This window comes from Anser brachyrhynchus (assembly GCF_964034855.1).
Source record: "Anser brachyrhynchus genome assembly, chromosome: 3".
Lineage (NCBI taxonomy): Eukaryota > Metazoa > Chordata > Aves > Anseriformes > Anatidae > Anser > Anser brachyrhynchus.
Window position 1 is genome coordinate 72,782,927 of NC_137696.1, and position 12,073 is coordinate 72,794,999.

The 12,073-nt window shown below is 40.8% G+C and overlaps 1 protein-coding gene across 3 annotated transcripts in view; it reads left to right on the plus strand.

Annotated features, from left to right (window-relative positions):
• The window catches only part of CEP85L (centrosomal protein 85L), a 149,197-nt gene that overhangs the window by 48,516 nt on the left and 88,608 nt on the right, over window positions 1–12,073 (plus strand). For 2 of the 3 annotated variants that reach the window (XM_080588098.1, XM_080588097.1), the window contains exon 2: window positions 2,760–2,921. The exons of the other annotated variant lie outside the window; for it this stretch is intronic. In XM_080588098.1, the coding sequence (XP_080444224.1) occupies window positions 2,760–2,921 (162 nt within the window). The remainder of the gene's footprint in view (window positions 1–2,759; window positions 2,922–12,073) is intronic. 3 annotated transcript variants of the gene reach the window in all.

Genomic DNA, 12,073 nt, shown 5'->3' on the forward strand with positions numbered 1-12,073 from the left:
TACTTACAATAACTAAAGAGATCCCAGCGGGGATGACTGCCTACCCCACAGTATGTTTGCACTCTTTGTAGGGTCCAGCTGCGGTGTACCGTTCCGTCTTCTGGGATGTGTTGCATCGCATGCTCATGAGGTGTTAGGGGAACCTTCTTTGTGGCGAAGGTGGTTAAATGCTGGAACAGGTTGTCCAGAGAGATCGTGGCATCTGTCCCCAGAGGTGTTCAAGACTCGGCTGGACGTGGCCCTGAGCAGTCCGATCCAATTAGCCGTGCTTTGAGCAGGGGGCTGGACTAGATGACCTCTGAACGTCCTTTTCTACCTACATTATTCTGTCCTTCTGTGCTGTTTTAAGCTTTTATTACTCAAAGGAATAACTTTATTACCCGACCCCTTTTGAGGGGCTGTGTTCGGATGATCATGGGTCCAAATACTGTGCATCCCTGTGACCGAGAGGTCGGAAGGGTTTGACACTTAGTGCTGTGTTGATTTAATGTGCAGGAGTGGTAGCATTATTTGCTGCGTTTCATTTGGTGCTTGTTTAATGCCATAAAAGTTGGAATTACACCGAAGAGGTGTACTGTGGAGAAGAACGTAAAAGGGTAAATGAAACTAAAGTTCCTCTTCTATAAATGTATTTTAAATGTCTCCTAAATCAGAACTGCCTCAGGCTTAATTAGCTTGGGCTCCCACAGGTCACCCCGACTCTTGCTGGAATAGCTAGCTGCCGCTTCAGAGCGCGGCCTGCAACTGCTGCCGAGAGCAGAGCTATTCAGGGAGAGGCGGAGAACGACCGACTGCTGCTCCCAAAGCAGCCAGAGCGTTCGGTGAAAGCTGTGCCGGGTGGCAGGCGGGGAAGAAGCGTCCCAGTTTCCCACCGGGCCTGTGCGAGCTACCGCACTGCAGTACGCTCGGTGGTGAGGCAGAGGTGGCACCGGTGGTGGCGCTGCGAGGGGACCGCGGCTGGGCCTCGTCACAGGCTGCTGTCGGTGGCTCACCAGCCCTCGTGCCTGGTGCCTCTGGCTTTAGGTTCAGCCACCCGATCCTGGGGCTTTTGAAAGCTGCTCTGTGGAATAACTATGAGCTAAGAGGCTTTTAGGAGGAAAGGCAAAACGTTTGAGGAAGAGAAGGAAATACATTGCACAAGGCATGGGTACAACAGAACGAAGGGGAAGGAGAACCGAGTGAGATACTGAAGACGGGGAGAAAAGACAGAAGAATATGTCAGAGGAAAGAAGAGGCAGTAACCTCAATAGGGAGTGAAATTGAGAAAAACGGGAGGTAGACAGGCAAATCTAAAACCTCCGAGAACCTACTTACGTGAAGGCGACTTAGATGTCGTGTTATGGTTAAGTGCAGTGTACAGTAAGGACGTGTACTGTATTCCTCAGTTTCCAGGTGGCTTGCTGAGCAGCTGTTGCTGCTCTGGCTAGTAGGTTTAGTGGTTTGGCTGCTAAATGGAGACTATGCACATGCTTATATTTGTATAGATAAATGTGTGTGGGGTGCTTTTTATATATATATATATATATATATATATATATATATATATATATATATACATTTTTACATCCTTTTCTAAACTACTTCCTTGTCGGTCCCTTCCAACTCGGGATGCTGTACGATTCTGTGTAATTTTCTGTGAAACAAGTACAGCTGGAGCTAGGAATGAGCTGCAGATGTCATTGCAGAGGTAAATTGCTCTCACGACTTTGGATGGACGCTGTTGAAAATATTTTAATGACCTAAAAATATCCACATGTAGCCTGAGAGACGTTATATGTGAACTGATGCTTCTTCATGAGTCACTTCCTGCTGCAAGCGTTATGCAAAGCTTGCTGCTGGAGGGGGTGGACTTGTGTGATTATATAGAAAGCCAAGCGCGGGCTGTGCTTGTCTCCAGGGTTGTCTTTGTGCCTCTGCTGATTTGGAGCCCAAGTACAGCAATCGGTGTTCTGCCTGTAAACGACGCTCAGGTTTAGACGCTGGTTGTTGGAAGCTGTGATGGTCCTCTCGGGTGGTACTCTGTCGTGTATTTTCACTCGAGTCTGACGATAAAATAGGCACATATTGAGAAAAATTCCTTGAACAGAGGACTTACTTGCTGCTCTGAATTGTGCTTAAACCTTTTAACCATTATTAAAAAGAAAAAAAGAAAAAAAGCAAAATGAAACTAACCCTAGATGGATAGGTGTCTCACAAAGCCAGCTTGTGTGCAGCCACTATGTCCCGGCTTGAGGAGGTAGTCCCTCTTGTGATAACTGACAGCTTTTGACAACACTGAAACAGAAGGAAGGGCTCTAGACACCAGTGTTAACCACTTCATTGCTGGTTTTTATCACCTCTGTCATGTGGGTTTTGTACAGTTGGAATGACTATTTCAGCAGCAAAATCTTCAGCTGGTTTCTGTTGCTGGAACACCTTCATTCCTCTGCTTGTAGTTAAGTGCTTGCAATGCAAAATCCTGCTGTGAGCTGAGAATCAGTTCTAGGACAGAAAATAAGTGATATGAATCTTGGTAAAGTTAGCTCAAGAACAGCTGGAGGGCTGTGTTTTTAAATAGTAAAAGTGTATTTACTTGAATTTCTTGGGAAGATTCCACCTAGCAAAAGGACCTTAATTTAAAAAAACAAACACATTGGCACAGAACCTCTTTCAGACCTGAACTATGAAACACAGGGCTCGCTTTTCACTGTGACCAGTATTTTGTTGTTGATTTCTGTACTGTATCTGTAATGACAGACTTCTGGCTTCCTTCTTTGTAGGCTCAGATTATTCCTCAGTGGGATGGTTACCTGGTACTGAATCCCTGTGGCAGTCCGCAGCCATTGCGTCAAGCAGTCAAAGCAATCCTGTCAGAAGACACAGTATAGCTTCCGACAGCGGGGACACTGGGATTGGTACCTCCTGTTCTGATAGTGTGGAAGGTGAGTTGACACTGTTAAATTTTGGATGTTTCTGAGAGAGAAACGATCCAAAACGTTTTAAAGGTATGTTTTCTAAAATAATGGTGCTTTTCCAAAGCTGCGAGCATGCAGTTCTGCATTTTGCTGATGGTACCAAGTCATTATTTTGGTGAGGTTTAATTAATTTACTTCTGCATGAGTTGTGTGCATTCACTTACATTTCTGCCACAGCGCCTGTACTTGTGTTCCATCTTGTGAGAACTGCAGTTACAAGTGCCAGATTTAAACAGAGAAATAATACCTCATACAACAGCACTTGGTAAACAACTGGTAAAAACAGAAAAAAAGGCAGTTGCTGAAAGGGCAGTGCTTTCTGGTATTTATTGTGTGCTTCAGCAGAAAAAGCTTACTCATTGGACTGGGAGGAAAATGGGGTTGTTGTCCTCTCCTGTTGGGAAATACGTTTACGTTTTATTGCATGGCTTTTTACACATCACCAAAGATCTCTGAGGCATATCAATGGCATGTAAAGGTTGTCAAAACTCAATTTGGACTAAATCATCATTACTCAAAGTTGCTCTTGTCAGGGAGGGGTTCAGCCTTTAAGTTAGCAGCATCTCCATAATAATGCTACCCTCTCCACAGGCATGTGGGAGTAGGAAATAAGGCTGAATGAGAAGGAAATGAGGCAGTAATAAGGCTTGAGGTTGCCTTCTTGGAGACTTACATTCCAGTAAGATTTTAAAGAGTAAGCTAAATCAAAATGGGGCTGTAGCATACTTCTCTCCTGTGCATTTCTATGTCAGGGAGTTGGCAGCTGAAATGAGGAAGAACGGGGAGAACTAGTAGAAGTGAATTAAGGGATGCTCTACATTTTAAGAGGCAGAAGTCTCTATGGAAGGGCTGGGCGAACACTAAAGGGAGGTCCAAATGATGCCAAGTTAAGTCTGTTAGTCTTTGTAGATCAGGATCCTTTCCCCCTTCCTGTTGTATCTGTCAGTTGAAAAGGCTCTTTGTAGGAAACTCCTCACAACTTTCTTTACACATACTTTTATTTTTAATCCATTACTGGGTTTGGTAAAACAAAATTTTACTCAAATACTCAAGGTCTTTGATGTAAAATTCAAATATTCAATGGTTATTAATGAAGAAGTCTTACGGCTTTTTTGCTTTTTTTTTGGGGGGGGAATGTAAGGGGAATGAAGCTCTCTCATATACACTGTATGTGTACAAGCTGACTCACCCAAGTGTTGCAGAATAGCATTTTAAGATGCAGTATTTGAGTTAAAACCATGCCTTTTTTTTTCCCCTTCTTTTCTCTTAAGGGCTTGCTTCCCCATTTGAGGGGTGGGAGGAAGGAGAGGAAATGAAACAGCACCTTTTCATCAGATGTTCTCCTGGCTGAAGAGAACAGCACAACTGTTCTTGGGGGTGGGTGGGAAGAGGGATGACACACTGATGCAATCACAAGTTTGATAGTCATTTGTTACCATTTAACTAATAGCTCTGTCCATTTGCATGCTCTCAGCAGAGCGGTGTTACAATCTGCGTTTGGAGTTTCTCAACAGAAGGAAGGAAAAAATTTGCAGCAGCAACTAGTTCATGATGTTTGTGCATCTGGCAATACTTCAACAATGGTCAATTTTTCTGTATCTTTAATATTATCAGTTTCCTGTCACCTTCTTTGAGAAGCTTCAAGTAGTAGAAAAGAAAATGTTAAAGGAGAAAAGAGGGAAATGTAAAGTGAAAGTTAATGGAAGGAGCGTATGCCAGGCTTGGATATTGAATGTACGTACATTTCTAGTGGAAAGTGCTGTTGCCTAAGATACCTAGCTGTCTGCATCTCAAGCTGCTCCCTCCCTGCTTCCACAAAAAGAAAAGAATATTGTTGCGATCTGTGGGACTGCCAGGCCAGTAATTGCAGGCTTGATGCTGGCCATCTGCTCTCAATGTGGGGCTTGGGAAGACGCCCTTGGGGATTTTGCAGAGGGAATTTTTTTCACAAGTCAGCAGATCATTACAATTTGTAACAACGCTCAGAGAATGAAATGTGGCCTTGCTATTTCCTTTCTACTACGCCTACTAAAAATCGAAAACTTAATTTCAGAATTAACGCTAATATCTTTAATTATGGAAATTGCAGGTGAATTAATTTGTGCAGACATGTGGTTACTTGTAAATACACTGGTGCAGGGAATGGAGCTCCAGTGCATTTAAAATTGGATCTTAAATATCCCTTCAAATTAATCTATTTAGTCATGCTTTATCTGAGGAGCATTCATTCTTTTTGAAAGTACAGGGTTTAAAAAATAATGCAAAGTGACTCTTGTGTTCTGCTCACACCTATATGGTTTGGGGGAGAGATGGGTTTTGACAAAGGCAAGATAAAATTTATTCCACTGGTTGTTTTTATGTTATGTTGTGCAAAGGTAGAAAAATTAGGAAATTAAATGACTAATTGAGTTTCATTATTGAAGTCGAGCAATGTTCATGTGGGCTGGAGGAAGCTGAGGAAAAAATTTAGAAACTATAAATGCAGGGATGTTAGTTTGGGTAGAACTGTCCTATATTTCTAATTCAATGTGTGCTTAATTTAAGGATTAATGTAAAAAGGTGTTTTATCTTTGTGTCAATGACAGCATGGTGTTCAGTGTTGTTTCCTGTCAGTAACCGATTCTGGATTCGGATCAGCTTTTGAGTGAGGAGGAAAAAACACACAAACAAAAAACATATTGTGTGGAGCAGGAGGAAAATATTTTGAAACTATCTTTTCCAGACCCTTTCCTTTTTCAACTTTTCTCTACTTGTAAGCATAGTGTTATTGCTATTTTCATCTTGTCCTGTGAGTAGTTTGCTCTTGGACATTGAATGCAGCGAATCTTCAGAAAAACGTCGTATTCTTTGTTAGGAAAGATGTTGGAAGTGAAATATAGAGCACTATGAAACCGCTGTTTCGTGTTGAAAAACTCCTTTATTTCTGGTAGAGTAGGAGGTTGTGTTCAGGAAGAAACGTGTGGAAGAAAACCTTTTAATTGGTGGCTAATAGTTGATCAACTACCAGTGAAGCCTATCTGAACTGTCTTACTCTGCTTTTTGTTCTCACTACCAACTCTGAAATCAGCAAGATACCACCCAACATCAAACATCTAGCAGCTATGCTATTTGTAGGTCTTCAGATATAATAGGTTGTCTCTTAAACTTCAGACTGAAAAAGTTGTCATTAATGTTTTCTCTCTTAGCTTGAGTTCTGGAATAAGGTTAGGGGGAGGTGGGTGGCTGGAAAAAGCCTCTCTTGTAGTGAAAAACTGCAGGTATAAAGTTCTGAAAACATCCCATTACAGGATGTTGTGCCTTATCTTTGTGCAACTCAGAAGTCTTCCAAATGGAAGCAGATTTCAGAGAGTTATAAAACAAATATTTAGAAGCCTTTTGATGTAGGAAATGTGGTGGTAAACTCGACAGTTAGAAATCCTTTGCTCTTCTGTTTACTTAAAATGCATGTTCTAGATTAAAGTGCTTCTTTGCAATTTTCAATATCTATTAAGAAATAGATGTGGGATACTACATGGAAATGTGCCATGCACTCATGAAACACAGCTTCCTATTCTCCATCAGCAGTAATAGCATTTCTACAGTGTTTAATAACCATTGTGACACGTATGCAAGTCATCCTGCAGTCGCTGAATTCGATACAGTTCTTTCAGTACCATGCACGTAGGAAATGTGAAGTCTACATTTTAAGTGTTTTTGAGACTGTTTTTATTTGGTTTACTTAATCGGAGAATCAAGGTTTTATCAGAAATTAAATGGAGTGTAAACCTCAGCAGAGCTCTTTCTTCTGTGTATTTTGAGTTTTGCTTTTTGGATAGGAGGGATAAGAACTAGATACTGAAGTGGCAAGATACAGGGAACACTGCTCTTGCAGGCCAAAGCATTTGCCTGTGGAAACATCCTTATAAAGCAGATCCCTTTCTCTCTCTCTATTAAATTGCAACCACAAATGACAGGTCAAGGTTCCTAATTAATAAGCATAAAATTCATAACACGGTGCTTTTCTGGAAGAGAGTGAGAATACAGAAGATCAGAGCGACAGCTATTTCACTGGGGAGTTGATGTTCTGCTAGGTAAACTGGTTTTTAATAAATATAAATAGATTTTAATAAAATTTTAATAAATAATAAATAGAAATGCTGGTATAAGATGGGTGGGTAACCGTGTTTCTTTTCATATCTAAAGCTGAATAAGCTTTATTTTTGAATAAGCTTTATTTAAATTGTTCACAATTTAAAACATTATTCTGTAGTTATAGAGAGGTTGCCTTTGGGAGAGAAGTTTCACAAGTGGTGATTTAGGGAGTGTTACAGATTAGATGCAACATGCTGGATATATTATCAGTGCATTTTGGATAGGCAGGGCTTTGCTGGGATACTTGAATGATAGAGTAGGAACTTGTTTTAATATCATGAGGCCCAGAGGAGCTTCTCGTCTGTCATTTTTACTGAGTATGTTACCTTGCTAACGGATCAAAAATATCTAATTAGTCCAATTTAATTGTAGTGTTTCTTTATACACCAGGGAACATAGTGCAGCCAGCTCTGAAGTTATTAAATTTTGCTATTTCTAGCCACCTTCTTCCAGCAGGTCCTGAGCATTGTATTGTAATGCTCTTTCTTTTTACGGAGAGGAAAAATGAAAAGCTAATAAATGTAGCTACTGAATATAACTTAGTGAAAGGCAGAATTGAATTTCAGGAGGCAAAATCTACTTACGAGTAACTTGGAGGCATTCTTCTTTGTTTAGTTCAGCATGCTGCTAAAGATAATGGGATTGAGAACGCATACAGTCAAATATTAGTGTGCACTATCTGTGCTGATGTTGGCCAGGAAGGTGCAGTAGCAGAAGGATCCCAGGTCCTGAGAGCTGGCAAGTATACTCCGTGTTCATTGTCTGCTGTGCTCAGTGGCTTTGGAAGATGATCATTTAAAGGGAGTTCTCTGAAAATCTATCTGAGTATTGATCAGTCTTTCAGCGTTTGAATCCTGGAAAGTTGTGGTGTAAGTATGGCGAAGTTGCTTGATTATTTGGAGGGAAGAAAATAATTAAGTTGGAGCTGTTTTTCCTCTGTTTCCTGCCTCTGTACTTGCCAAGTCGCATGTTCTGCAATGCTGTCCTGCTCTCTGTGAGTCAGCCTTGTTGTGTTACTTGGATATTATCTGTCGTGACGATCAGAAATGTGCACTTTGCTTAAGCCTGTATTAAACTCTGTTCCTTGTAGGAGAGGTACTGTCATTCCTTGCTACAAGTAAAATGTCTGTATTTCTGAGGGGAATATAAATATTTAATGCTCAGAGGTTGGCTGTTTATTTTCTGAGTTTTTTTGGTAGGATTTGAACAAAATTTAAACCTGCTTTATCTCAGAAGTCTAGTAACATATTTCTAGGAGTTGATGGAAAAAATTATGCCATTAACTTTCCACTAAAGTCATGGGGAAATTGCCTGTAGTGTACTTCGTTTGGGGATCTGTGTACTCTGAATTTAAAATTGGCTCGAAGGCACTCGCTAGTTCCACATGTGAATATGTTCTGCAGAGATAAATACACGCTGCTTTAACTTTATACTTTGCCTTCTTTTGTGGTAGTTTGTCCATATAAACAAACTCCAGGGATGGGCATGCTCAGTTTACCTCATGTAAAAATTATTGGCAGGGTTTTTCTCCAGCTAGTGGGAGTGTTTCTGCCCATTCCGCTTGGTGAGTTTTGCCTTCAGCTCACATCAGTACGTGATCCTCAGAAAGACCACTTCTGTTTGTTCTCACCAGAAATAACTCGGTGAAAATAAATAGTGCTTATTTAGGATTTGGCAGCATTCACTTTGATACTGTGCAAAAAGTTATTTCTGTCATATATAACTTGGAAGTTTATGTGCCTTCTTGGGTTGTGTCAGAATGAGCATGGGTAAGATGGTGTGCTGGGGTGACCTGGGCAGGCAGGTAAGCCCCCATGCAGTCTCTTGCTTGCTCCCCACCGCTGTGGGATGGGGGAGAGGATCAGAGGGGCAAAAGCAAAGAGAAGAAAAAAAAAAAAAAAAAAAAAAAAAAAGTGGTTCAAGATAAAGGTAGTTTAACAAGTGAAGAAAAAAAAGAAATCCACAAAAATCTCAAATGATGCAAAAGCACCACCAGCAGAGCCCTGAGCAACAGCTACTTTGGAAAAAAGTACCTCCAGTTTTATGGCAGAGCATGACATTAAATGTTACAGAATACCTTACCGGACACCCGCGTAAAACACGGCACTGTAGGGATGGCTGTGAAGAAAATTTAACTCAATCCCAGGCACACCCAGTACAATCTCCACCCTTTAGTCCGTACAGTGTTCAAGATGCTCAGGCCCTACAATAGTCAGCGTATTTTCATCAACCACCACCACCCCCTTTCCTGTCCTTTGGCATACACACAGATATTATTCCAGTAGCCCATGGGCCATTCCCATTTGAATACCCATTCAGGGCAGCTATTCAGTTCTATTTGAATAAATAGACAGAAATACTCTTTTTGAAAAATTGAGGGTGGTAAAGCCCAGGAGCAGGTTTCCCAGAGAGGTTGTGGAGAGTCTCCATCATTGAAGGTGCTTGAAACCTGCCTGGGCATGGTCCTGGGCAGCCTGCTGTAGGTGACCCTGCATGAGCAGGGGCATTGGGCTGGGTGATCTCCAGAGGTGCCTTCCTGCCTCAGCTGTTCTGTGAAATTATGTGGGATTTTTCCTCTTAAGAAGGAAAAAAGGATCTTTTTTCTCCATTTCTTGCCTCCTATTGCCTTCCCCTGAGGTATTTTTTGTCTTCTGAGAAAATAAGTCAGTCAGTGTATAGTCATATCTTCATATTTACAGTGCAACTTCTGCTACCAAAAGGTGGGTCTCAAAAGCTAAATCTTTGTAAGCATTACAAAGAACAGAATTTCTAAGTAGGTGGTCATATGAAACTCCAATTTATACAGTCATTTATAGAATAATACCAGGCAAGGTGTAATCTAGGGGAGTTTTTTAATATGTGCTGTAGTCTGTATTTTTAGACTATGGTGGATATCTGGCATCCTGATAGGAGAACAAGGAGAATCATACAATGATCTTGTCTATGTTTAGGTTAGTATCATGGGACCTGGGCATGCCAAGCTTTATACATTTTGAGAGGTTTCATGGAGGAATTTGCACTTTTCCTTGCTACTGTTAGTTTAAAGAAAGCAAAGTTCTTGGGTCTGCATTCATCAGCTCTGTAACTCGAGGTCTCAGGATGCAAACAGGAGTCAGATTAGAGACTGGTTTCAGAGAACAGCAAAAGAGAGGAACATTTTGAGCCATAAACTACCATTGCATGAACACTGGAAGCATATTCAGTTACTATTCAATATTTAATGTACATATTCAAGCAGCATTTGTAGCCCTACCTGGAAAAAAAAAATCACGTGAGTCCTCTTTAAACATTTCCACTATAGACAAAGTAGTGTCCTTAGTGGGTAGCCTGCAGTCATTTGGATGTAGGCAGTGAGTTGCTTCTAGCCTCCTGCTGAGCACGAGACCTGTTGATGCTGCCAGGAGTTCAGTTTGGGACTTGGCAGAGAAGATTGGTCCTATCCCCTGTAGAAAGGTTTGTAAATCCTTTTTTATCAGTTTTATACTACTGCCTGGTTCTAGAGGGCTTTTTCTTTGCTTTTAGTCTTCATTCAACAGACCTGTTTCATGCAAGCACTGATAACACCTTTTTTTAATGTAAAGTCTAGTTAGTGTGTTCAACATCACCCTTTATATTAACTGTAATTTCAGTACTGATGATAAAGAATTGTTGTAAAACGCTTTGAAGTAGAATGTGAAAGCTCCCTTAAAGAGAACCTTCAAGGCCTCGCTTGCGTTTCTGTGTGCTTCTGTGGTGAGGTGGATTGCTGACAGCAATTCTGGCACTGTAACGACAGCAGCAACAAAGAACAGGGTGCAGAGACCACGCTGGGATGAAGTGTATTTACCCCCTTCGTCTCACTTCCTTCTTCACTGACTTCCTTCAGGTTAAGGGAAGTGAGAGTGTGTGAGTGTGTGGAACCGTGACCATTTTGTTTTTGAAGTTGTTTTTTTTTCTTTTCACTGTTTTAAATACTTCTTACCCAATCATATTTAGAAGGAAAACCAGTGGTCCCCTGCCCTCCAGTGGAAATGTGATTAGAAAATCTTTTTTTTCCCCCCCTCTTCTTTCCCTTTAAAGTGCTGAGAGAGAAGATTTTGTTGTAATAATGATCACACTTGTCAGCTGCAGCCATGGGAATCTGCGCCATAGAAGTATAGTCAGCTATATGGGGTCACGTCTTTACCACTGAAAGGAAACAACCCTTCGTTCCAGAGACTTTCTTTTAGATGTGCCCCTGGCTAATTTGAATTTATGAAAACTACGAATTGAGGTGATGATGGAGGTAATCCGTATTTCTTTACATTATATAGAGCTATCAACGGCTATCAGCTGTCTTTCAGTTAATTGCATTAGAAAGTTATACACATGTATTTTCATTCAAACTGAAGAGATCACTAGAACACGTAATTTGATGTGAACAGAGGTTGCAGCAAACCTGGGAAAACAAAGGCTAAGTAGCTTAAAAGGATTCGTTAATCTAAAGGAATAAACTTGGTTTATTTTTTGTAATGAGTCATTTCAGTTTTAGATAGTATTACAGTAATGAGAAGTTCTCCTAAATATTTTTTATTTAAATGTAGGTGTTCATTTCAGTGATTACTGTAGTCCTCAGAAAATGAAATCTCATCTTCAGCTGTGTTGAAATGAAGTTGCAGATGAGACCTCCATCACTTACGTGCTGTGGTAAATAATTTCTCTGCTGTGCAGTTTTGTTGTCCCTAGACATTTTTAAAGCTCTGGGAGCTGATGTTGATATTCTCAAGCCGTCACATTGTGGTCTTGTGGTGCTCATAGAGGTTGCATCTGCTGTGTCCTGGAGTGGTGACCTGTGGTACTCCAGTGTAGTTTTACTGAAGTTTTGGAGACCTTGAGGATTTATGTCTTGTTTTAGGTATGCTTACTTACCTGTAATTGCTGATTTACCCAAGTATAAGATTTTTAATATTTTCAGCTAGAAATGCAAATATAAAAGTAGCGTGTCATTAATTCATTGCAAATGGAAGTAT